The following is a 27,862-nucleotide window of genomic DNA, read 5'->3' on the forward strand; positions in this document are numbered from 1 at the left end:
TTGGAAAAACAAAACAAAAACAAAAACTATTCCTGTTTGTCTTAATTGAAAAATAAATTGATTTGAAGCCAATTTATTTGCTTACATTGTACTACATGTCTATGTCAGGCTGAGTTAAAAAGACAAGATGTTTTCAAAGCCAGAATCTTCCAAAGGCTTCAAAAGCTCATTGACCAAAACGGCCTTTTGGTCTGTGGATACTCAGAAAGCACTAGGCAGCAATGGAAAACCACATTTGGAATCATCCATGCCAGGCATCTGAATGCTATCGCAAATTCCTTACTGACAATTTAACTAACTGCAAAACTAGGCAGGTGATCTTATGATACTGGGTTTCAAAGAGATTTGCAGGGCTTGTTTCTGAACAGACATCAATTTGCATGTAAGCATTCTATTTTCCTTTGTCCCATAAGTCACAAGATTTGGGCTCAAGAATTGTAAAGACCAAGCTTTCTCCTAACCTTACAGTATGGGTCGCCTGCATTTTGAGGAATTACAGCAACTGAAAAGGTTCACTTGATGCCCAATGAAACTTGCTCCTGAATGTCAAGCAGCTAAAGCAAAAGGAAGAATTGATGAAGTAATAGAACTGAACAGAAGATTTCAAAGGACAGCTTGAGAAGACAAACTGAAGTATTATAATGACATGTACAAAGAGCTGGAGATGGGAAACCAAAAGGGAAGAACACGCTTGGTGTTTCTCAAGCTGAAAGAACTGAAGAAAAAATTCAAGCCTTGAGTTGTAACAGTGGAGGATTCTACGGGGAAAATACTAAAAAATGCAGGGAGCAGGAAAAGAAGATAGAAGGAATACACAGAGTCACTATGCCAACAAGAATTAGTCGACATTCAACCATTTCAAGAGGTAGCCGATGGTACCGAAGGAAGAAGCCCAAGCTGCACTGAAGGCATTGGCGAAAAACAAGGCTCCAGGAATTGACCGAATATTAACTGAGATGTTTCAATAAACGGATACAGTGCTGGAAGTGCTCACTTGCCTATGCCAAGAAATATGGAAGACAGCTTCCTGGCCAGTTGACTGGAAGAGATTCATGTTTATGCCTATTCCCAAGAAAGGTGATCCAACCGAATGCGGAAATTCAGGCCAGATTCAGGAGAGGAAGTGAAACCAGGGTTATCATTGCTGATGTCAGATGGATCCCGGCTGAAAGCAAAGAATACCAGAAGGATGTTTACCTGTGTTTTATTGACTGTACAAAGGCATTCAACTTTGTGGATCATAACAAATTATGGATAACATTAAGAAGAACAGGAATTCCAGAATACTTAATTGTGCTCATGAGGAACCTGTACGTAGATCAAGAGGCAGTTGTTCAGACAGAATAAGGGATCCTGAGTGGTTTAAAGTCAGGAAAGGTGTGTGTCAGGGTTGTATCATTTTACCATACCTATTCAATCTGTATGCTGAGCAAATAATCCGAGAAGTTGGGCTATATGAAGAACGTGGCATAAGGATTGGAGGAAGACTCATTACCAACCTGCGTTATACAGATGACACAACCTTGCTTGCTGAAAGTGAAGAGGGCTTGAAGCACTTACTGATGAAGATCAAAGACCACAACCTTCAGGATGGATTGCACCTCAACATAAAGAAAACAAAAATCATCACAACTGGACCAATAAACCACATCATGATAAATGGAGAAAAGATTGACGTTGTCAAGGATTTCATTTTACTTGGATCTACAATCAACATCCATGGAAGCAGCAGTCAAGAAATCAAAAGATGCATTGCATTGGGCAAATTTGCTGCAACGGACCTCTTTAAAATGTTCAAGAGCAAAGATGTCACCTTGACGACTAAGGCGTGCCTGACCCAAGCCATGGAATTTTCAATCACATCGTATTCATATGAAAGCTGGACAATGAATAAGGAAGATCGAAGAATTGATGCTTTTGAATGGTGGTGCTAGCAAAGGGTATTGAATATACCATGGACTGCCAAAAGAAGGAACAAATCTCTCTTGGAAGAAGTACAATCAGAATGCTCCTTAGAAGCAAGGATGGTGAGACTGTGTTTTACATACTTGGGACATGTTGTCAGGAGGGATCAGTCCCTGGAGAAGGACATCACGCTTGGTAAAGTACAGAGTGAGCGGAAAAGAGGAAGACTCTCTATGAGATGGATTGACACAGTGGCTGTAACAATGTGCTCAAGCATAACAACTATTGTGAGGATGGCGCAGGACTGGGCAGTGTTTTGTTCTGTTGCACATAGGGTCACTATGAGTTGGAACTGACTTGACAACAACTCCAAGGAAAATTCTTCAATAATACTTCAAGAATGTACTCACCAAGAGTTTTTATAAGGCAAGAATTGATTTTCATATGCCTGGGATGGTTAGATGTAACTTCGGCTCAAGGAAACTTTTCTAGGTCCCTCTCTAAGATGCTAAAGGGCTAGAATAAAGATGTGGTTAATCCTAGGAGCACAGAAAATCTAACACATGCCTACCACACAGAAGCACGGAACAAAGATCTGATGAACGAGTGGTTAATTGCATAACTGTAAATGAAATATGACTGAATATTCTCAGGCCAGCTTTAAGCCTCTTCATAATTTTGAGCTTTGCTATTACAGAAAAAAAAAAAAGAAATCCATCATTAGGTCATTTTGATAGAACTATGGAAGAATGATTTCCATGTCAGTGATTTTTTTCCCAGATAATGGAACTTAATTATTTAAAACACAGGGGTTTTATCAAAATCCTTCTGAAAGAGAAAGCATCTCAAAGTGTATAACACACTTTCCTGCCTTATTAAGCAGAGACTTCATTATATGATTTAATCTCTATTGGATGACTCATAGTCATAATCCATAAAATTTAATTCAGCACATTTACTGAGCATCCACTATCAGAGCATAACACCAGGCTTTCTGGAAGGCATAACAGTGCTTAACCATGGCTCCTGCCCTCAAAAAACTGACAAGGAACTATGGGGGCCAGACCCTACTCATGTCCAAAAGTAATGCAATGGACATGGTTATATCAAAGTGAGTATCTTGGATTGAACTGTATCCCCCCAAAATATGTATCAACTTGGCTAGGTCATGATTCCCAATATTGTGTGACTGTCCTCTGTTCTGCAATCTGATAACCCTCCATTTTGTGTTGTGTCATAAATCCTAGCCTCTAAACCTGTGCTTATGGCCCCATTTGGGAGTGAGATGTCTGTTATGTTAATGAGGCAGGATTGTGTTGTTGTTGTTAGGTGGAGTTCAGTTGGTTCCAACTCACAGCAACCCTATGCACAACAGAACAAAACACTGCCCAGTCCTGAGCCACCCTTTCAATTGTTGTTATGCTTGAGCTCATTGTTGCAGCCACTGTGTCAATCCACCTCATTGAGGGTTTTCCTCTTTTCCTCTGACCCTGTACTCTGCCAAGCATGATGTCCTTCTCCAGAGACTGAGCCCTCCTTGCAACATGTCCAAAGTATGTAAGACGCAATCTCGCCATCCTTGCCTCTAAGGAACATTCTGGTTGTACTTCTTCTAAGACAGATTTGTTCATTCTTTTGGCAGTCCAATGGCATATTCAATATTCTTCACCAACACCACAATTCAAAGGCACCAATTCTTCGATTTTCTTTATTCATTGTCCAGCTTTCATATGCATACGACGCGACTGAAAATACCACGGCTTGTGTCAGGCACACCTTAGTCTTCAAGGTGACATCTTTGCTCTTCAACACTTTAAAGAGGTCCTTTGCAGCAGATTTACCCAATGCAATGCATCTTTTTTTTTTTTTTTTTTTATAATAACTTTTATTAAGCTTCAAGTGAACATTTACAAATCCAATCAGTCTGTCACATATAAGTTTACATACATCTCACTCCCTACTCCCACTTACTCTCCCCGTCTTGAGTCAGCCCTTTCAGTCTCTCCTTTCTTGACAATTTTGCCGGCTTCCCTCTCTCTCTATCCTCCCATCCCCCCTCCAGACAAGAGTTGCCAACACAATCTCAAGTGTCCACCTGATATAATTAGCTCACTCTTCATCAGCATCTCTCTCCCACCCGCTGACCAGTCCCTTTCATTTCTGATGAGTTGTCTTCGGGGATGGTTCCTGTCCTGTGTCAACTGAAGGTCTGGGGAGCATGGCCGCCGGGATTCCTCCAGTCTCAGTCAGACCATTAAGTTTGGTCTTCTTATGAGAATTTGGGGTCTGCATCCCACTGATCTCCTGCTCCCTCAGGGGTCCTCTGCTGAGCTCCCTGTCAGGGCAGTCATCAATTGTGGCCGGGCACCAACTAGTTCTTCTGGTCTCAGGATGATGTAGGTCTCTGGTTCATGCGGCCCTTTCTGTCTCTTGGGCTCTTAGTTGTCATGTGGGCTTGGTGTTCTTCATTTTTCTTTGCTCCAGGTGGGTTGAGACCAATTGATGCATCTTAGATGGCTGCTTGTTAGCATTTAAGACCCCAGACGCCACATTTCAAAGTGGGATGCAGAATGATTTCATAATAGAATTATTTTGCCAATTGACTTAGAAGTCCCCGCAAACCATGCTCCCCAGACCCCCGCGCTTGCTCCGCTGACCTTTGAAGCATTCATTTTATCCCGGAAACGTCTTTGCTTTTGGTCCAGTCCAATTGAGCTGACCTTCCATGTATTGAGTGTTGTCTTTCCCTTCACCTAAAGCAGTTCTTATCTACTGATTAATCAATAAAAAAACCCTCTCCCACCCTCCCTCCCTCCCCCCCTCGTAACCACAAAAGTATGTGTTCTTCTCAGGTTTACTGTTTCTCAAGATCTTATAATAGTGGTCTTATACAATATTTGTCCTTTTGCCTCTGACTAATTTCGCTCAGCATAATGTCTTCCAGGTTCCTCCATGTTATGAAATGTTTCAGAGATTCGTCACTGTTCTTTATCGATGCGTAGTATTCCATTGTGTGAATATACCACAATTTATTTAACCATTCATCCGTTGATGGACACCTTGGTTGCTTCCAACTTTTTGCTATTGTAAACAGAGCTGCAATAAACATGGGTGTGCATATATCTGTTTGTATGAAGGCTCTTGTATCTCTAGGGTGCAATGCATCTTTTGATTTCTTGACTGCTGCTTCCATGGCTGTTGATTGTGGATCCAAGTAAAATGAAATCCTTGACACCTTCAATCTTTTCTCCGTTTACCATGATGTTGCTCGTTGGTCCAGTTGTGAGGATTTTTGTTTTCTTTATGTTGAGGTGCAATCCATCCTGAAGGTTGTGGTCTTTGATCTTCATTAGTAAGTGATTCAAGTCCTCTTCACTTTCAGCAAGCAAGGTTGTGTCATCTGCATAACGCAGGTTGTTAATGAGTCTTCCTCCAATTCTGATGCCCTGTTCTTCTTTATATAGTCCAGTTTCTCGGATTATTTGCTCAGCATACAGATTGAATAGGTATGGTGAAAGAATACAACCCTGACGCACACCTTTCTTGACTTTAAACCAATCAGTATCCCCTTGTTCTGTCCGAACATCTGCCTCTTGATCTATGTAAAGGTTCCTCATGAGCACAATTAAGTGTTCTGAAATTCCTATTCTTCTCAATGTTCTCCATAATTTGTTATGATCCACAAAGTTGAATGCCTTTGCATAGTCAACAAAACACAGGTAAATATCCTTCTGGTATTTTCTTCTTTCAGCCAGGATCCATCTGACATCAGCAGTGATAACCCTGGTTCCACGTTCTCTTCTGAAACCAGCCTGAATTTCTGGCAGTTCCCTGTTGATACACTGCTGCAGCCATTTCTGAATGATCTTCAGCAAAATTTTGCTTGCATGTGATAGTAATGATAAAAAAATTGTTTTATAATTTCCACACTTGGTTGGATCACCTTTCTTGGAAATACATCCATTAATAATTGGAACCTGGAATGTTTGAAGTATGAATCTAGGAAAATTGGAAATTGTAAAAAATGAAACGAAATGTATGAACATCGATATCCTAGGCATTAGTGAGCTGAAATGGACTGGTATTGGCCATTTTGAATCAGACAATCATATAATCTACTATGCTGGGAATGACAACTTGAAGAGGAATGGTGTTGCATTCATCATCAAAAAGAACGTTTCAAGATCTATCCTGAAGTACAACGCTGTCAGCGATAGGATAATATCCATATGCCTACAAGAAAGACCAGTTAATACGACTATTATTCAAATTTAAGCACCAACCACTAGGGCCAAAGATGAAGAAATAGAAGATTTTTATCAGCTGCTGCAGTCTGAAATTGATCGAACGTGCAATCAAGACACATTGATAATTACTGGCGATTGGAATGCAAAGTTGGAAACAAAGAAGAAGGATCAGTAGTTGGAAAATATGGCCTTGATGATAGAAACAATGCTGGAGATCGAATGATAGAATTTTGCAAGACCAACAACTTCTTCACTGCAAATACCTTTTTCACCAACATAAACAGAGACTATACACACGGACCTGGCCAGATGGAACACACAGAAATCAAATTGACTACATCTGTGGAAAGAGACGATGGAAAAGCTCAATATCCTCAGTAGAACAAGGCCAGGGGCCGACTGTGGAACAGACCATCAATTGCTCATATTGCAAGCTCAAGCTGAGACAGGATTAGGTCATATCAAAGAGGATTAGGTTACATTTGTTATGTTAATGAGGCTGGATTAGAGTGGGTAGCAACCCCATCACAGCCCTGATCTGATGTAAGGGGAGTTCCCCTGGGGTGTGGCCTACATCACCTTTTGTCTTACAAGAGATGAATGAAAAAAAGACAGGAGCAGAGAGAGAGGGACCTCACTACCACCAAGAAAGAAAAGCCAGAAACAGTCATTCAAGAAGGAAGACACAGGCTCCCTGCACTGAGAACCTCCTAGACCCAGGGTAAGACTGCTGCCAAGACACATGGAGATCTCCAAGTAATGCCAGATTGTTGAAAGGAAATAAGGACTTTCTCCAGAGCCAACAGAGAGAGAAAGCCTTCTCCTAGAGCCAACGCTCTTATTTCAGACTATGAGAGAGTATATTTCTGTTTGCTAAAACCATCTACTTGAGATATTTCTGTTATAGCAGTTTTTTTTTTTTTTTTTTTTTTAACAGCACTAGATAACTAAGACAGTGAGGTTGAAAGTCAATAACAAGGGGACCCTGAGGCAAGATGGAGCCAGCTTCCCAGGGAAGGTGGTGTGTTGTCAGGGTGAAGAGCTTGGACTCTGGGTTCAGAAACCTGTGGGCTCCAGACCACTCTTCACCATGCTAGCCCTATGATCCTGGACAGATTACACGGTCTCCATTTCATCATCAGTAACATAAAGAAAATAACAGCAACATCTCTTGCATAACGTGGTCATCAGAATTAACTGATGCAATACCAAAACCCAAAACCAAACCCATTGCCGTCGAGTCGATTCCGACTCATAGTGACCCGATACAACAGAGTAGAACTGCCCCATAGAGATTCCAAGGAGCACCTGGTGGATTTGATCTGCTAACCTTTTGGTTAGCAGCTGTAGCTCTTAACCACTATGTCACCAAGATTTCCTGATGCAATACAGTATTTTTTAAAATGTGGGTGATAGAAGCAACTTGTGGGTCATGACAATCATTTGAAAAGTAGACTAGACAAAAACAAAAAAAACCAAAAAAACAAGAGAACAGAAAATATTTGATTGTATCACATGTGGTAAGTGTAAGTTTGGTTTCTGAAACTTTTGTTGTGTGTGTGCACTGGCTTGTAATTATAAAATGTATTTCTTACTTTGGATCATGATAAAACAAGTTCAAAACCATGGATATAAAGCATTTAGCCCATAGTGGCTAGAATACAGCAACTGCTCAAAATGATGGACTAGAAAAGCAATGTGTAAGCTGAGCTTAAAGAATAGCATTTTTTTTTACATGGGAGGTTGAGAGGGAAAAGGCAAGGGGGACCTGAAACACACACACATACACACCATACTATGAACATGAGACTTACGGTGTTGCTTAGATATTGGATGGGAGTCCCTGGGTAGTACAGTTAATGCACTTGGCTGCTAACTAAAAGGCTGAAGGTTTGAGTCTACCCAGAGGTGCCTTGGAAAAAAGGGCTGGTGATATGCTTCTGAAAAATCAGCTGCTGAAAACCCTATGGAGCACAGTTCTACTCTGACGCAGATGGGGCCCCCATGAGTTGAAGTCAACTTGATGGCAACTGGTTTAGATATTGGGTGAGAGAAGGTTAGTAGAACATGAGACTGGACAGGAATTGGAGCTTCATTTTAAAGACATGTGCATGTCATATTGAGGATTTTGAACTTTTTTTCTAGGTGAAAAATGAGAAACCATCTGAGAAATTTGCACAAGGTCCTGCCATGATCTGAGTCAGGGTTTGAATGAATAATTATGACAGCAATGTGGACAATGGGCAGGGAGATGATACTGGTAGTGGACAGACTCCTGACATTTGGTTCTACTGGTGAAGACATGAACCAGGGTGACAGCAGTAGGTGTAGGAATAAAAGAATTAAAAAGATATTGCAGGGAAAGAATTCTCATGACATGATGTCACTTTGCATATGCCATTTCCTCTGCCCAGAATACTCTTTCCTGCCCCTGACTCATCACGTAAAATTCTTCTCTTGCAAGCCAGAGCTAACACAGTCAGCCATCTGTATCTGCAGGTTCCTGTATTTGCAGATTGAATTAACCACAGAAAGAAAATATTTGGAAAAAAATAGTTCCAAAAAGCAAAACTTGAATTTGCCATGTGCCGAGCACTATGCTGAGCCTGTGTGAATGAAATGACGTGCAGCACCCCCTGCTGTAGCCTTCCCCATCTCACAGCTCCTCAGTCTCTCTTCAGCACTCATTGTTTGAACATTGTTCGCCTCGTGTCTCATTGGTTCACTATTTGTATTGTGAGCACCCTTTGTTTCTGTGAAAATATGGCTCCTAAACAGCAACGAAGTAGTCAAAGCAATCCCTCAAAGGCTAAGTGTGAGGGGGTTGAGGAGTGCATGAGGAAAGAGTTTCAGGCTAGTAAGGGATGGCTGGCTAGCTCTTGAAAGCGCTACAGCCTCCAGAGCTTCAAGGTCATGGTAAATGGGCATCTACTGGTGCCCAGGCAGCATCAACACACCCAGAAGAGCTCAAGAAACTCACAGAAGAGAAAGACTACCTTTCAGAGCAAGTCTTCAACTGTGATGAAACAACTATTTACATAGACTACTCTATGGGGCATAGTTCTACTCTGAAAAAAGTGGGATTGGCATAAGTTGAAATTTATTCCATGACACCTTTTTTTGTTGTTGTTGTTAAGTTAAAAATAAATACAATAGGAAGAACACCAACAAGAAGGAATGAAACTTTACAACCAGGCATGACTGTGAGAGAGGAACTGTAACCAAGAGTCTGACTCCGTTTTTTGATGTTTGACAAGTGACATCTTTTAAGCATAATCCTTTCTCTTCCTTTTGTGCTCCACATCCAAGCAAACTGATAAGAAAGCCTGGTGTTTCCTCCTTTGGCACCAGTGGGAGGTTCATACCACTCAAGCCCCACGCGAAACCTGTCCCAGACTCCACCCCTCTTGGTGTGTAGTACCAGTACGAGTTGCCTTCTGACTCATGGAAACCTCATGTGTGTCACAGCAGAGCTGTGGTCTATAAGGTTTTCATGGCTGTGGCCTTTTGGAAGTAGATCACCAGGCCTTTCTTTTGATCTTGGTGTGTCAGGGGCATCTTGGTGTGTGGGGGCATCTTGTTGGGAAGGGGCATCATTAGTCTTGAAATTTAAACCAAATTTTATGTAGGGGGTGTTCTTCCTGCCTTTATAGAGTGGCCATAGCAGAAACAATAAACACTGTGATGAATGTCATTATAAGTATGTATGTTCAAATCAGATACTACTTGCATTTCTCAATTAGTGTACTGCTTTTTGATTTCCTGAGGTTCTGGAAGATTTCTGGTCCTATAAATCCTCTTGTTCTCAGCCATACTATGGCTTTATTAAATGCAGTCTCAAACACACACCTACTACTTTGAGTTGAATGCTGTCTGGACCTGGTGAAAATTACTATTCTTGCTTCCCAGAAGACTTACTTAATGCTAAGTTGTGGGTTCCATTTGGAGGGTTTGGTTGTCAGAAGTCTTCTTTTGGAAAAAAGTGTTGGTCCATTCTCACTTGTTTAATCTGCAACATTTACTGTGCACCTATTATGTGCAGGAACTGGACAATGGTATCACCTGGAACTGGAATAATTGATGGGAATCACAGTCGATGGATACAACCTCTTTTTTGTCTTTTAAGTTTTATTCTTCTTTAATGAGAGGTTTGCACTATTTTTCCATTTCTAAGCTCTTTGTAAGTGAGCTTAGCATTGTGAAATAGACCATTTCTATATTTTAGCGCATATTTAATATATGTGATTCTTCACCGACTGACTTTACGTAGGGGTGGAGCATTAGTGAGGAATTCCAGCTGGATTGCTTTCTACCTGTGATCTTAAAATGTTGCCTCGCTTCTCTGGACTTGCACTGTTTCTAATAGTTTATGAACTGATCATTCGAACCATTATGTATTCAATTAGTAACCAGAATAAAAAAAAGTATCATGTTTTGTAGATGCAGTCCTGAATGAAGTGAGCTTTGAGCTTTTGCCATCGTTGCTCGGGTCTCTGATTGGAGAGGTTGGTCCCCCATTGCCTTTGCTGATCCTTAGAGGTAAGATTCGTGTTTAATCAGCCAGGCGTTTAGACAATGAGTCTATAGATTAATTTCGTTTCTTGTCTGTCCACACACAGAGCTTCAAATTCTAGTATCTTTTACTAAACTGAACTGAGAGATCAGTATGAAATAAATGCCTATTATTAGACAACAGAGAGGGCAGTGGTGGTTCAGTGGTAGAATTCTCATTTTCCATGCAGGAGACCGGGGTTTGATTCCCGGCCAACGCACCTCATGGACAGCCCCCACCCATCTGTCAGTGGAGGCTTCCGTGTTGCTGTGATGCTGAACAGACTTCAGCAGAGCTTCCAGACTAAGACAGACCAGGAAGAAAGGCCTGGCGATTTACTTCTGAAAATCAGGCAGCGAAAACCCTATGGATCACAACGGTCTGATCCATCATCGATCACGGGGATGGTACGGGACTGGGCAGTGTTTTGTTCCACTGTGCATGGGGTCACCATGAATCTGGAGTAGGCTCAACAGCAGCTAACAGCAACAACCTTAGACAATATATCTCACATATTAGAGAAAAAAGTCTGTGTCTTTCAACAGGGTCCTTTCACAAGGAATAGGAATGAGTCGGGAATTTTGAAGGAAACTTCTATCAGCAAGAGGCTTAGCTCAGGGCTTCTTATAAAGATCAAATTACAGAAGACATTGTGTCCTGATTTATCCTTTCCATGTTCTACATTCAACTATGAAATCATTTCAACGAAGGAAAAAAAAGAAAGTTCAGATTCATGAGCAAGAAAATATATAGAGAGCTTACACTGCCCTCTGGTGTTTATTCCAACACACAGGCAGACATTTCAAAGCCTTGGAACATTTTGATACCATCCAGTTTTCAGACTTAAAATTAAATTACAGCAATTAAAGATAGAAAAAAGAGCCCTTCCAAGTATTTATAGTTTCTTGTAGATTTCATGTTAATAAACAGTAATAGATGAGATTTATACATATTCACCTTTGAAGATAAATGTATTAGTTCTCTTTACTCATATTGGTATTTTATTTAAATAAAAGACCTCATGAGCAGTGAGTTTCTGTTTGTGGCCATGGGAAATTTGGCAACAATTATGGGTGATGGTTGCATATGATGATTAATGTAATTGATATCACTAAATTGTATGCCTGGAAAATGCTGAAAAGGTGAATGCTGTTATATATATTTTTACAAAATTTTTAAAAAAAGAGGTCTTATGGTTTAAAAATGATGTTTAAAACAGACAAAGAGCAATGTAGCCATAGAGATGCAATGAGAAAGTTTCTAATTCACTTAGCTTTATTGAGGACAGCTGCGGGGCTCTGGTCTCTCCTTGCAAAACTTAATAATTGGTGTTGCCCAGAATACCTCAGGCACCTTGGGACTGTTATATTTATCATATTTCTAGATCTACAGTGTTTTTTAATATAGTCAAAAGGCAGCCAGAGACACCCTGATAGTTGTTGTAAAACATCAACAAGGTGGGAAACTCAGTAGTTTTTGCCCATATTTTCTGGTTGGTTTGATCTCATTAATATTATTATTATTATTTTTTTGAGATAGTCTTGTTGAGAAGGTCTTGCATGGGTCAAATCCCACCGTTCTGCGCACGAAGAGACAGTAGAAACCCCTGGGAAAATAATTTCCCCTCCATCCTGCTTTATTTTGTTTTCAGAATATGAGATTATTTACTTATGTATTTTTTTTATTGTATGTAATCTAACGCATACAGCATTGGTTCTGTGGTAGAATTCTCACCTTCCATGGGGGAGACCCGGGTTTGATTCCCGGCCAATGCACCTCACACATAGCCACCACCCATCTGTCACTGGAAGCTTGTGTGTTGCTATGATGCTGAACAGGTTACAGTGGAGCTTCCAGACTGGCAGAATAGAATTGGAAGAAAGGCCTGACAATTTACTTCCAAAAATCAGACAGTGAGAACTCTATAGATTTCAATGGTCTGATCACATTGTTCATGGGTCACCATGAGTCAGGGGCCAACTCAATGGCAGCTATCAACAACCCTTACACTGGTAGAATGGAATCAAATCAACACACAGCATCGAGAGTATATCGAGAACATATTGCTACTCTCTCACTAAATGTCAGTCATTAAGAATTAATTTCCAACAAGCCAGACTGGGAGTTTTAGTTTAGAAAGAAAGACCAGATTGGGAAGACAAAATGAGAGTGAACTTTTGGTATTCTTCTCTGAATACTGTTAGTCTCTTTTTAGCTTGTCGGACTAAAATAGCAGATGTGAGCCAAACAGCAAATAGACATGTGAGTGAATGAATGAATGAAAATAAGAAGCATTTCAAGTCCTAGTGGAAAATGAATACTTTTTACTTCAGAAATAATTTTGCATCTCCTTGATAAATATGGGGATATGTTAGGGCTAATGAGAAAATCAGAAACTGCATATTTGAATGAGACAAATGGGGTGGACTTTTCAGCACCTGCCAGAGAAGGAGGGATGAGTTTGGTGACAGAACCTGAGGGACTGGAAGACAGGACTTCGAACTGTGCCCCTGGATGTGTGGAGAGGGGGCCACAGCCTGACATGAGGAAAGACCCTCTCTCTGCCTAGAGGGTTCATGTTTCCCTTTGCAGACTATAGGTTCCTTGAGGGGGAAGAAAACACTGGATTGGTGCTGTGTAGCCAGACTCAGCCTGATTTCTGGCTGGTAAGAGGCTCAACAGCTGGGTTCTCATACCATGGCTTGTGGGAGCATCCCAGTGTGTTCTGATATGCTCTGGCAGTTGTCATTGTGAAGGAATCCTATGGGGCAGTTCTACTCTGTCCTATAAGGTCATTAAGAGTGAGAATCAACTCAATGGCAATGGGTAAAGATATGCTGGAGGAGCCCTGGTGGTGCAGTGGTTAAGTTCTTGGATGCTAACTGAAAGGTTGGTGGTTCAACCCACCAGCCCTCCGAAGAAGAAAGATGTGGTAGTCTGCTCCCATAAAGATTACCACCTTGAAAACCCTATGGGACAGTTCTACTCTGTCCTATAGGGTCACTATGAGTCAGAATTGACTCGATGGCAATGGGTAAATGTATGCTGGAATTCCTGAATGGCACAGTTAAGTGCTCAACTTTTAGTCCAAAGGTTGGCGGTTCAACCTTCAAGAGGCACCTCAGAAGATGGGTCTAGAGATTTGCTTCCAAAAGGTCACAGTATTAAAAATCTATGGGGCAGTTCTACTCTGCACACAAGGGGTGGCCAAGAGTTGGAATCAACTCAACGGCAAACAGCAACAACAAATGTATGCTGAAGTCCTAACCCCAGTACCTGTGATCATGATCTTGTTTGGATGTGGGATCTTTGAAGATGCTACCAGTTAACGTGAAGTCATTCTGGAATAGGGTAGTCATTAATGCAATCTGAATAGTGTCCTTATAAAAGAGGAGAAGAGACACAAAGAGACACACAGAAGGAAGGAGCCCTCTAGAGACTGAGGCAGAGATTACAGTGATGCATCTACAAGCCAACCGATGCCAAAGATTGCCATCACCAGAAGCTAGGAGAGAGGCATGGAACAGATTCTCCCTCAGCGCCTCAGAAGAAATCAACATGGCTGACACCCTGATTCTGGACTCCGAGCCACCAGAATTGTGGGAGAATACATTTCTTTTTTTTTTAAGCCACCTGGTTTGTGGTACTTTGGTACGGCACCTCTACTACAATAATAAAACAAAAAACCCATTGCTGTCAAGTTGATTCCGACTCCTCGATGGGATTCCTAGTGACCCTATAGGACAGAGTAGAACTCTCCCATAGGGTTCCCAAGGAGTGGCTGGTGGATTCAAACTGCTGACCTTTTGGTTAGCAGCTGAGCTCTTAACCACTGTACCACCATGGCTCCAGAGGACAATAATATACCCTCCAAAATATCTGTTGTAATTCCTCACCCCTATACTCGTGGAGGAAACCCTGGTGGTGTAGTGGTTAAGTGCTACGGCTGCTAACCAAGGGGCTGGCAGTTCGACTCCATCAGGCGCTCCTTGGAAACTTTATGGGGCAGTTCTACTCTGTCCTATAAGGTCGCTATGAGTTGGAATTGACTCAACAGCACTGGGTTTGGTTTTTTGGGTTTATACTTGTAGATATAACCCATTTGGAAATAGGGTTTTCTTTATTACATTAATGAGGCCATATCAGTGTAGGCTGTGTCCTGAGCTGATCACCTTCAAGATGTATACCAAGCTAATTAAACGAGCAAGTGAGAGAAGCAGAGATGGAGGAGACATATGCCATGTGAAGATTACCCAGGAGCAGAAGCCCAAAGAGTGAAGGACCTTCCTCCAGAGCTGAAAGACAGAGAAAGCCTTCCCCTAATGCCGGCGCCCTAAATTTGGACTTCTAGTCTCCTAAACTGTGAGAAGAGGAATTTCTGATGGTTAAAGCCACCCATTTGTGGTATTTCTATTATAGCAGTGCTGGTGGCACAGTGTTAAGAGATTGGCCGCTAACCAAAAGATCAGCAGTTCGAATCCACCAGCTACTCCTTGGAAACCCTATGGGGCAGTTCTACTCTACCCTATAGGGTTGCTATGAATCGGAATCAACTCAACAACCGGTTTGGTTTAGATAACTAAGACACTGGGAAAGAAGGGAGGAACGGGTGTCCTCAGGAGAATGCCTCTCTGAGTAGTATGGTTACCTGGCGTTTTCATCTCTGTGTCTATCCTGCTTTGCGTCTATGGGCTATGGGATGGGATTCAACAGGTAAAAGTTAACTGCATATTTGAAACCAAATAAGGAATCCACAGAAATATTCCAGAACCATCTCTGACCATTTCACGTTTAAATTTTTACTTTTCCCCAGAGGTAACATCGTAGACATGCTAACAATACAACATGTGACATGTTTTTGTTTTTTTTCAGCAGAGGGAGAGATCCTGGTGGCCTGTCCATGTGCTCCCTCCCCCTGCAATCGCCTGTGCTCACTGTCTGAGGAGCTACTGGCCTTCAGTCCTCTACAGAGTCTGGACTTGGGAAAATGGATCACTTTCATGGTAAGATTGATTAATAAATTAGTCAGTGTATTCATTCCACAAACACTTATTGAATGTCCAGACGTGTCAATCTCTATGCCAGAAGCTGGGCGATAAAAAGATGGATTCAACGTGGTAACTACATCAGAAAATATAAAATTTCCATGAAGACATAAGAAATTCAGTATGCCTATAAGCCTTTTTTTTTTTTTTTTCTTTTCTTTTGTGTTTAAATTGTTGTTGATGTTAGTTGCCCTCAAGTCAACTCCAACTCATGGCGACCCCCTATGTGCAGAGTAGAGCTGGCTCCATACATGCCTCTGGGTGGATTCAAATCGACAACCTTTCGGCTAGCAGATGAGCACCTAACTGTTTGCACCACCCAAGGACTCCTTTAGACCTAAGAAATTGTGATTGCTACTTTTGTATTTTCTTTCTATTTCTCCATAAAATTTCCATTTTGATATTTTTTTTTAAAATCTGGACTAAGAAACAATTTGACATTTATTATTCAGTAGCAATAATGATAAAATACTACTTTGAAATATTATTTTAAGTACCCTACTTTTAATTCCTTCCTATTAAACTGAGCTATTGTAATTGTGAGGGTCATCACCGACTAGTTGCTATTGAGTTGACTCCAACTCAAGGCAACCCCCCGTGCGTCAGAATAGAATTGTGCTCCATAGGGCTTTCAGTGGTTGATTTTTCAGAAGTAGATCACCAGGCCTTTCTTCCAAGGCACCTCTGGGTGGATTCGAACCTCCAACTTTTTGATTAGCAGCTGAGTACATTAACTATTTGTACCACTCAGGGATGTGGAAGGGTCATACAAGTTGCCAGTTACCATTGGGTTGGTTTCTACTCATGGTGGCCCCATGTGTCGCAGAGTAGAACTGTGCTCCATAGGGTCTTCAAGGCTGTGACCTTTTGGAAGCAGGTCACCAGATCTTTCTTCCTAGGCGCCTCTGGGTGGGTTTGAACTGCTAACCTATTTTGGTTAATAGTCGAGCATGTAACTGTTTGCACCTTCCAGGGACTCTGTAAGGGTCATAGATCCTCATCAAATCCCCTCATTTCTGGCACAGCAGGGCCCTGCCTGCTGCTCTTTCTCAGTGTGGGATGGAGCAGGGAAGGGAGGTGGGAGGTAAGAACAGGAGGAGGGAGGGAGGGAGAGAGGGAGGGAAGTGCATTTAATGACGAGTCCAACAGCAAAATCAATAGGTGTTGTCCACCAGCTATCAATTAAGGCACAAATAAGGCCTGTGAGTTTTGATTTTGATAAGCCTGAAGGCAGTTTTGTGGGAACTTGTCAAATAAACAATAATTCTCGACAACTGTGGCCCTTATCATGATTCAGATGTGTATGTCCAAACGAGCAGTAAATGAGGGCTTTGCTTTGCATGTGTTGACAACAGGGGGAAAATAAAACCACTGGAAAGACCCAAGTATGTGGAAAACAAAAAGAACAAAACTGTCTAAAACGAAGGCTCGCAGCTAGTTTCTGGAAGACTTTTGAAAGGCACTTGGTTATTTACCAACTTACTGTGGGATAAGGGTGGGAGCAGAATACGGTGTACTTCCGGATGATGCCATTCAGCTTGAGAGGGGGAAGCCAGGACACAAAGACTGTGGAGGCTGAGGCCGCAGCTGCCTTGACTCCTGCTGGTGGACCTGGAACTGGAAGAACAGAGCATTTAGTCACCAAAACGGTGCTTCCACAGGCCCCCCGATTCCTCCTCCCAACATGGTGCCCTGCTCCAGCTGGGCCACACACTGTGCTCAGCACTCCAAGGACCCCTCAAGGCTCTGTTTTCCTGGGAACCTTCCCTATCCAATTCAGTCCACAGTGATTTCCTGCCTTCGACTTCTAAAGAATTTAACTTCTGGGCCATTCTTTTTTCTGCTATGATTTTTGGCTTTGAGAAGGTTGGGGTTGTATATCCTGCCTCCTGAGTTAGACAGGAATGAGGGAGAACTACCTCCATCATCAGAGGCACAGGTGTTCTCTGCCCCAAACCAAACTTGTCGCCTTTGAGTTGATTCTGATTCATGGTGACCCCATGTGTTACAGAGTAGAACTGTTCCGTAGGGTTTTCTTGACTGCGGTCTTTACAGGAGCAGATCACCGGGACTTTCTTCTACTTTTTTCTAGTGGGTTTGAATTGCCAACCTTTAGATTAGTAGAGGAGGGCAAACCAGGGACCTTTCTCCGTCCCAAACACTTTGTAATGGTGCCTCCTTTGGCTCAGGAGAAGATTGGAAGTATTTTTTAATGAGTATGGACTTTTGTGAGCCCTGGTGGCACAGTGGTTAAGAGCTTGGCTGCTAACCAAAAGGCTGACAGTTCACATCCACCAGCTGCTCCCTGGAAACCCTATGGGGCAGTTCTACTCTGTCCTATAGGGTCGCTATGAGTTGGAATTGACTCAATAGCAATTTTTTTTTAATGGACTTTTGAGTTAAAGGTTCACAGTTCGTAGATGTGACAAACTCCTCTGTAAGTGATCTAAGAAGGCAGGAAGAAGTAGTAACGATATCAAGCGTAATTTGGGAGTGAGATTGAACACAGAAAATATGCACCCTCTCCATGTTTATCCTTTTGCTGTCCAGGTGGGAGAAGGAGGGTGGAGGTGAAGTGGGTGGGGCACAGAATAAGAGGAAAGAGTAAAGCTGCACCTGAGAGAAGCCACAAGGCTCTCGCTCTGTTCTTCACTGGTCTAATTGTCCATGTGGAGCACAGTTGCAACCTTGATGGAAGTCATAAAATCCAAACCAATATAAGTTCCTTGTAAGCCCCTGGAGGAATCTTTGAGTCTCTTACTTCCCCAACGACAATATAATTGCTTATTGTTATAGATAAAATTGTGCGCCTCTCTCCACTCAAATGAGATTAGGATTGCTGTTGGAATCCTAGCTCCTATACCTGTGTATTCACTCCTGTTTAGAAATAGTGTTTTCTTTGTGATGTTAATTAGATCATATCTGGGAAGGGCATATCAAATCACTTCTGAGTTATAAAAATGCAGATTAGACACAGAGACTCACACACACAAGGAAGGACAGATGCTATCCAAGTGAAGATCACTAAGGAACCAAGAAACATCCCGGGCTACCAACCAGGAAGGACTCAATTTGGTATAGACCCTGATTTGGACTTTTAGCCTTCAGAACTGTGAAAAAAATCAATCTCTGTTCCTTAAAGCCACCCACTTGACATTCATTAAATATTAATTAAATATTTTTTGAGTTGAATATGTGTCACATAATTGTCACCTTTATTCTTTGGAGTTAGAATAACAAAACTAACAACTCTAGTAAGAGCTAACTTGGGTTGGGCATAGTCACCATTTGAAACTGTACAATCTTAGTTTCAGTTTTTATCAAGTCTTGCTAACAGCCGAAGGTCTAGTGAAGGGAGTAAGTATATGTGACAAAGCCTGTCTTAATAAGTCCCTATGGAACAAAGTTGTCTTGGGCGTGGAGGGCGTTTGTGTTTCCTATAATAGAAGACAACAGTCCAGACATCCACAGTCTGGCTCAGCAACACAAGGGCTCCTCCTGAACACCAAGGGTGGAGTGGATACTCTCTTTAACTATTTTTATCTTAATGAACGCCCCTGATCAGCCAACAGTCTTCATTCATTCTGTAAAGCAAACCACCTGGCTGTTGCCTCCATGCTGAACGTTCTGTTCTGGCTAGCCTCTCTCTAGAAGCCCAAGCACTTCAGCAACAACCAGTTGAGTGGCTGCTCACCAGGAGGCCACCATGTTTGTTTCCAGCCTGTTTGTGCCAACTGTACTTGTCGTTGCAGTACCGTAATTTCATTAGTTATGTAAACCAATGAAACATGAGCGCAAAATAAAGCTGCTTCTGTGACAATTCATGAGAAAGGTAAATGAAAAACAAAACAAAGGTTCAGTTAGGTTTGGACAAGACCACTGAGAAAAATGGGACAAATGGCAAAAATCAAGGGGGAGTCCTGAGTTTTGTTAGCAAAGAGATTGTTGGCAAATAGCAATACGGTCTTACCCCACTTTCTAGAAATTTGAACTGGAAATTGCAGATACATGACGCACATCATTTATGGAATAATAGATGATGTAAAAGTCTCATCTGTGAGCCCAAAAGATAAATAAATAACCCTTGATCAACATTAAATGATTAGAGAATGAACATACATTTATATGTTTTAAGTTAAAATGCAATGTTTAAGGTATGTCTAGTCACACTGAAGCTTAGTGATTTCAATCAGCTTGTCTGGATCACATCTGATCAAAGGGGAATCCTGATGGTTATACCAATTCACACACACACATGCACCCATATACATGTACACACATGCATACGTGCAGACATTCACACACACACAGAATCCATTGCCTTCAAGGTCTACTAAGGTATGGTTACACAGACACTTGAGCCCTCATAGGCATATATTCTTAATGCCTTCAAGAGTACATATGGCTCAAGACTTGGGTGGCTGGAGGATTCATAGTTATCCTGGTTCCTGTTATTTTTCACTCACTCTTAGCTCTAGTTTTACATGCTCCCCCGAAGAGATCATCAACTCTTGAGGAGCAAAGATCACATAGTATTCCTGCTGGCCTTCTTCCCATCTAGCGCCTTACAGTGTTGTGTGTGCATTAGTTATGTACTCAGGAAATATCTGAACTTAAATACAAATATTTTTATTTATACATATACGATATTCACATTTGCAGAAAGGGATCAAGGCTGAAACTACCTTTTGCCTTCAGAATGAAAACAACTGTTGGAAAATGAATATATTTCATTTACCTTTGTGTGTTCGCTTTTTCCTATGGTTTTGCTCGGATGATAGTCTTGTTAACTAAAATGGTATTAGGATTTCACAAGTATTTTAGAATTCTGAGTTATGCGTCTTGTGCTCAAAAACAGAACGCTAAATCAGCAAATAATCTTTCGTGTTTTTGCAGCAATAATCAGAATGCAAGTTCTTATTAGATGAACAATCCTGGGGAGGATCTGAAATTTAAGCATTTCTCACAAACACTTAGAGTATGTCCACAGAACTAAGACTATGCCCGTGGACCTGAAACAGTGTTGATGGGCCTGGGAATATGTCCGCAGACCTGACACTGTGTCCATGGACGTGACACTGTGTCCATGGACCTGAGACTGTGTGCACAGACCTTAGACTGAGTCCACGGACCTGACAGTGTGTCCACGGACCTGACACTGCGTCCACGGACCTGACACTGTGTCCACGGACCAGAGACTATATCCATGGGCCTGACACTGTGTCACAGCCCAACACTGTGTCCATGGACATGACACTGTGTCCACAGACCAGACACTGAGTCCACGGGCCTGAGACTGTATTCATGGACCTGAGGCTGTTGCCATGGACCTGACACTGTGTCTATAGATCTGAGACTGTATCCACGGACCTGACACTGTGTCCACGGACCTGAGACTGTATCCATGGGCCTGAGACTCTGCCCACAGACCTGAGACTGTGTCCACAGACCTGAGACTGTGTCCATGGACCAGAGACTGTGTCTGTGGATATAAGATGGTACCCATGGACCTGAGACTATACCCATGGACCCGAGATGAAGCCATAGACCCGAAACAACATCCAGAACCTGAGAAGATGTCTGTGGACCCAAAAGTATGTCCATGGACCTCCAAGCATCCTTAGATACAACCTGAGAAACTACTTAAGGCACAAAAGACTTGTTCTCTAACCAAATCTTTCAATCGCAAATTATCCCCGAAAAATTCAACTTCTTGTTTTCACTAACGATGACATTTTTATTTAAAGTTATCAGCAACATAACAACACACTTTATAGCTCCAGGTTGAGACTGAGCAGGTAGGGATGCCAGGTTATGAAATGTGCTGGGTATAGAGGAATGAACTGAATGTCTGTTTGCTAATGTATAAATGTTTCCTCACTTAAAGGAACATCATAAACACTGAAACTTCAACCTGCTCCTGAAACAGTGCCTTGCTGAGAAAGAACTTAGTAAACATTGGCAATTATTATTTTACTGGAATTCTATCCAAATTTTACATAATTAAGCTGTCAGTCTAATCCAGACTTTGACATTACAATATTTTATAATAGAAGTATAAAGATGATCTATACTCTTAATTTAATTATGTGTTTCTTCTGTGATGATTAGCCCCTGTCCTTTCTTCCAGTCTAACACAAAATTGTACTCAGTTCTATAAACTGCTCAAACACCTCTTATATCAGATATCGAGGCTGTGAAGGGGCTGGGCACACCTCTTCATTGTGTTTAAATTAGAAAAATTTTTATGTGAATCTGGGACATAAGCCCATTATTATACTAGTTTTTCTCTCCTTCTCCCCAGTCTCTGCTCAACTTCTTTTTGAAAATGCTGATGAATTCCAAATAAATATTGACACCCAGTTCTGTACCACTAATTAACCCACTACCGTTATCACATGTGGAATTCTTCACCTCCTGCCTGGGGTAAATGGTGTGTCCAATAGAGTGTCTTTCGCAGTCAATCACCACTCTGCACCCTGTTGGCACTGGATACAAAGCACAGAACAACTGATTGACAAATTAGGCCTTGGGGTCAAGTTTTGAGGCAGAACTCTCTGATTTCTAAAACTGGAGAATTAATTAAAAAATTGATCCAAAATTTCCAGTCAAAGTAGAGCTGCAGAAAGCTTTCCCTTCCTATTGGATTTCTGTACATTCTTCTGCAAAATGCAGATGTCAACGTTTATGCTGCTAATCATTTGCTCCTTAAAGAATGATCCCAGTGACATTTGTGTTATTGCTTAGCAATGCAACAGAATATTCCAGCCCCACCCCACTTGCCCTGAACCTGAAGGAGTGGAGATCAAAGAAATATTTAATGCCAGGAAGCATCCCGTTATTTGTAAAGTATCACTTTACTCTTCATATATGAATTTTGGGGAGTAGGATTGTTAGGCCATTTTATAGATGAGGAGAGTCCAGTTTAGAGAAAGCTAGGTAAGGAAGGACCCAAAGTTCCAAAGGCAGCAAGTGAATGAGCCACCATCTAAACAAAGGTTGTTGTATATTAACATTTTGGGGCTAAATTATGACTGTCTTCACTTTGTAGATATCTCTATAAATTCGTGACTTCTTAATGGCACTGCATTTTCACCTCAGCTGTCCCTAAATAATCCAATTTGGTTTAGCAGAACAGGCTGACACCTCCACATTCGCAGGTAGAACTACCTGTGTGCTCTTGAAAACAAGGCTAATGATGATTACTCAGTGTGCAGATGCTATAATACAAGAAGGGCTGGAGAAAGGGTGAAATAATGGGTGAGGGTGGGTGGATGTGACTGCTCGGGGGAACAGGGCCTGGTTTTCTGAGTGAGAGGAGAGAGTGAGATGGAAGAAAGCATGCTCTGAAGGTCATAGAAGGGTTTTCAGGGTACAGAAAGGCCTAAGAGAAGAGCCTTTCCAGGCCTCCAGGGATAGGTCACTAGATTTGTGTCCAGGGGACAGATCTGGCATGGAACAGCACCATATTTTATATTCTCTGCAACAGAGGAGGTTGTACAGACATCAAACCTGCCAACATATGGGAGGTCATGAGCAATGGTAACAGCTCTCCCATACCACTCACCCCGCCCAGCTTAGTAGGGAACAGAATCCTGGGGAGAAAACAAAATAAGTTGCAGAATCAAATCAGGCACAACATTTGGGTATTCTAATGTCTCAGTTTCTATTCCATCTCTCATATAATTCTGTGCTCTGATCTAGAAGGTTCCACACAAGTATCAATTTGGCATCAATTGCTCCTTCCTTTATTAAGGTGGCGGAGCCCTGGTGGTTTAGTGGTTAAGAGCTTGCCTGCTAACCAAAAGGTTGGCAGTTGGAATCTACCAGCTGCTCCTTGGAAACCCTCATGGGGCAGTTCTACTCTGTTCTATAGGGTTGCCATGAGTCAGAATAAACTTGATGGCAATGGGTTTGAATTTTTTTTAATTAAATTGCTATAACAGTTATTAAGTTTCAAACTGTTCTTCCAACCAGTGTGGATAAGACCCCTAAGAGTTTCCCTTAAAATGACGCAAAAACTATTTGCCATATGGTTTTTTATAAGTTTAGACAATAGTCACATAACCTAATCCAAATTGTGTAGAACAGCAAGAATTAATTTCCTGGAACAACAAGAACCAAAATGTAAAATTTCACTAGCTTACCATGAATTTATTCAAGAGAATAACGTAAAAAAAAAACGAAGCTCTCAGATTAAGGACTTATTCTAAAGTGATGCAACTGGTACAGACAATAGGACTTGGACCCAGTGCATAATTTTCAAGAAGAAAGATAGAAATGACCAGCGCTTATACTAGTAGCTAAAGGACCACTAAAATTATTCTAAGAGGATAATGCAAAACAGGTATGGTGAGTATTACAGCTCTAGGACAAAAAGCATTCTTGTTTAAAATAATACTCAGCCAATGAAAAAGAAAAAGAAAGGGGAGAAAGAGGAGGAGGAGAGGGAGAAGAAGGAAAAAAGAAAAATTATAGAGGAAGAGAGAAACAATAAAACAAAGGCAACCCAGGAAGCTGACAATCTGAATTTCCATTTAGCTGGGATATTTTGGGAGGGCAGCATAGAGGTTTGCCAGGAACCAAGTCAAGAGCAAAAAGGTGAGCTCTCTGATCTGACCTTTCCAGCAACACCTTCAGCCCAGGGATGCTGTCTCTTGGAGGAGCCTCGTGCGACCCCTGGTGTTTGAAGCAGGAACTGAACTTTCCACCCACGACTCCTCCCCTCTTCTCACCATCCTCTTTGGTCCTGGTGAAGATCTGTTCGCTTCGGACCCCGTCTCCGGCACGGGTGAAGGCCAACACCTGGATGCTGTAGTTGGTGTATTTTTCGAGCCCGTCCAGCTCCAGGGAAGGCTGCGTGGTGGTAACGTTTTTAATCTCGCCCAGCTCTAGAGAATAGGAATAAGAAAGCACGATCCTGTTACCGTGGGGTCAGCCCCATCTTCTCCCTGCACTGCAACCAGCCACCTGTCATGCACAGAAATTACCCAAAGGTACTGGGCACAGTCAGTGAGTAACATCAACACCGTGGGGCGATTTGGTGAAGGTAATTCACACCAAACCGCCACAAGACACCAGCAGCAAACCGGTCTGAAAAACAGGGCAATTATCTCCGAGTGTTAAAAACCCAATGCCAGAGCCATTGTGGTAACTCACAGAAAGGACCTCAAACAGTTGCTGGTCAAGCACAGCCCTCATATCCCAACACCAAGAAGCCTAGGACCATGTGTTGCTCAGTCTGTAAATACACTTCTCTAACTATTCACTGGAGTCCTTGAATGGTGCAAACCGTTAACTCACTGTGCCGCTAACCAAAAAGTTGGGGGTTCAAGTTCACCCAGTCACCTCGGAAGAAAGGCCTGGTGATCTACTTTGGAAAAATCAGCCATTGGAAACCCTCTGGACTACAGTCTACACCGCACACGTGGGGTCACCACGAATCGGAATCCACTCAAGTCAACTGGCTAACTATTCATTAGGAAGCTTAGCAAGCTGAATTTCTTTTTTTCTTTAAAGTAACTCTACTTTAGCATGCATGTATTTTTAAGTACGTAACTTCTTCTCAATTATCTGGGCCAAGACGAGGTGGCTTGACAAGCGTCTCCCTTCACCTGGAGTGAAACTCCCTCAGCGTCACTGCTGAAATGGCAGGCTGATGTGTCAGGAACTTGGCGTTATCTAAAAACGCCTCAAGTTATGGAGTGGGATCAGCTAATAATACTCAAAGGTGGAACATTATGACCGCTTATCTTTGGCATATCATATGTGACAATTTTAGAAAACTTATAAACAAGGTATTAATATCTACATGAGTGCTTGGGCCCCTGGATTTTGAAATGAGTCACCTGTGGGAAAGGGTCAGGGGATGAGAGAAAGTCCAAGAAACTGTTCATTGCTGGGAGAAATGCTGTTTGCAGGAATGCTTGGTACCATGGGCCTCGTTCCTGGTAGAACTGGGATGCGAGGCAGAGCTCCAGGAGGGATTCCTTGCTGAGGAGCTGCCTCTGGTGAAAGCCACTTTGGAACACATTTAGAAAGCAGTCAGCACCATCTGTCTCTCTCTCGTGCCTTACTGAAAAAACAGCTAATATCTTGTGCATGTTTACTTAGGTGCCGGTACTGTTCTAAGCATAACTATTAACTTATTTAACCAGCACAACGATCCTATCATTTCCACATTATATGGATGAGGAAACTGAGGCAGAGAGAGGCTCAGTCCCTTGCCCAAGGTCATAGAGCCTAGCAGAGTGGCTGACAGCATGGGCCATAGAACGAGATGTTTAAGCCTCGAGTCCACAATCCATGCTCCAGGCCCCTTTGCCATGCTGTCCCTCAGTGAAACAATTGAAAATAGGCTGAAATGGAGAACTGGAGAAGAGCCAATATATTGGGCAGACTAAATGGGCTTTCTGGCTGCTTGGTTTTCTCTTCCTTCTCTTTGTCTTTCTTTATCCTCTTCCGTCTAGCATATAACTCACAAGTTCAGAGATGAACAGCCACTCATTTTGTGATTAGGATGATTCCAGAATGTCCTGTGTGTGTGTGTGTGTGTTTGTCACCAAAAGGATAACAGTTGAACTGTAAGTAGCAGAAAAACAAATTTAAAATAATCATGGGGTAGCCAAGGCCAGGGATTGCCTGTGTAAACAGGGTTGTGAGGCAAGTGGAGAGTGGGGCACCATGAGGGACATGTGGGTCATACACACAGTCCTGGACCACAAACATGACACAAAGACCTGTTATCACAGTTGTTATGGAGTGAATTGTGTCTCCCCAAAACATGTTGTAAATCCTAACTTCTATGCCTGTGGTTATAATCTCATGTGGGAATGGGTTGTCTTTGTAACACAGGTTTAGTGTAGGGTGTGTCTTAAGTCAATCTCTTTTGAAATAAAAAAGAGATAAACAACCAAGCAGAGAAGCAGAGATGAGGGAAGAGAAATGCCAAGCCACATTAAGATTGCCCAGGAGCAGAAGCTCAGACGAGACAAGGACTTTCCTCCAGAGCCGATGGAGAAAGCAAGCCTTCCCCTGGAGCCAGCACCCTGAATTCAGACTTCTAGGCTCCTAAACTGTGAGAAAATAAATTTGTTTGTTAAAGCCTTCCACTTGTGGTATTTCTGTTATAGCAGCATTAGATAATTTTTAAGACAGAATTTAATACCTGCAGAGTAGGGTGCTGCTATAACAGATACCTAAAATGGGGTGCTGCTCTAAAAGGTACCTAAAATGTGGAAGTGGTTTTGGAATTTGGTGACAGGTAGAGGCTAGAAGAGTTTTACGGTGCTTAATAGCAAAAGCCTAGATTGCCTTGAAGAGACTGTTGGTAGAATTATGGACATCAAAGGTGATTCTGGTGAGAGATCAGAAGGAAATGAGGAGAGCTATAGAGAAAGTCTCTATCATCTTAGAGAATACATATGGCGCCAGCAACAAAATGTTGCTAGAAATGTGGGTGTTAGATGTGCTTCCGGTGAGGCTTTAAAAGAAAATGGTGAACAAGTGATTGGATGGTGGAGAAATGGCCGTGTGTTTCACACAGCGGCAAAGAACTTGTCTGAATTATGTTCAAATGTTTGGTGGAAGGTAGAACTTGTAAGTGATGAACTTGGATATTTAACTGAGGCAATTTCTAAGCAAGATCTTAAAGGTGGTGCGTGGTTTCTTGCCATTTATAGTAAAATGTGAGAGGAAAGTGATGGACTTAAAACTGAACTGTTCAAAATGAAAACAAAACTTTAGGATTTGGAAAATTGTATTGTAGAAACTAAGAATATGTGTCCTAGAATTTTCACCAAGAATGTGGCTACACAATCTTTTGTTAAAGAGATTAAGCCTGTGACGGATGGATCTAACCAACTACTGCTGTAGAAAACCCATCAGTTTAGATTGAAGGGGAGAGAGAAAGAATGATGTCTACCTTGCTGTTGCACTCTTGTACTTTGGAAACAGCTTGTATTCTAGATTTCACAGATTCACAGGTGAAGAAGAATTTTGTTCTGTGATGGAATATGCCTAAAGTCTCACCCATATTTGATTTAGATGATCCAGAAGATGAGATTTTGGACTTGGAGTTGATTTAAGACTTTGGGAATGATGTGATGCGGTGA

At 41.9% G+C, this 27,862-nt stretch overlaps 1 protein-coding gene across 2 annotated transcripts in view; it reads right to left on the minus strand.

Moving 5' to 3' along the window:
- The window catches only part of DSCAM (DS cell adhesion molecule), a 774,401-nt gene that overhangs the window by 115,598 nt on the left and 630,941 nt on the right, over positions 1-27,862 (minus strand). For both annotated transcript variants that reach the window (XM_023559109.2, XM_064279473.1), the window contains exons 18-19: positions 24,485-24,640; positions 17,233-17,366 (exon numbers count right to left, since the gene is read on the minus strand). In XM_023559109.2, coding sequence (XP_023414877.1) covers positions 17,233-17,366; positions 24,485-24,640 — 290 coding nt within the window. The remainder of the gene's footprint in view (positions 1-17,232; positions 17,367-24,484; positions 24,641-27,862) is intronic.

The sequence above is a fragment of the Loxodonta africana genome, chromosome 2, assembly GCF_030014295.1.
Source record: "Loxodonta africana isolate mLoxAfr1 chromosome 2, mLoxAfr1.hap2, whole genome shotgun sequence".
Lineage (NCBI taxonomy): Eukaryota > Metazoa > Chordata > Mammalia > Proboscidea > Elephantidae > Loxodonta > Loxodonta africana.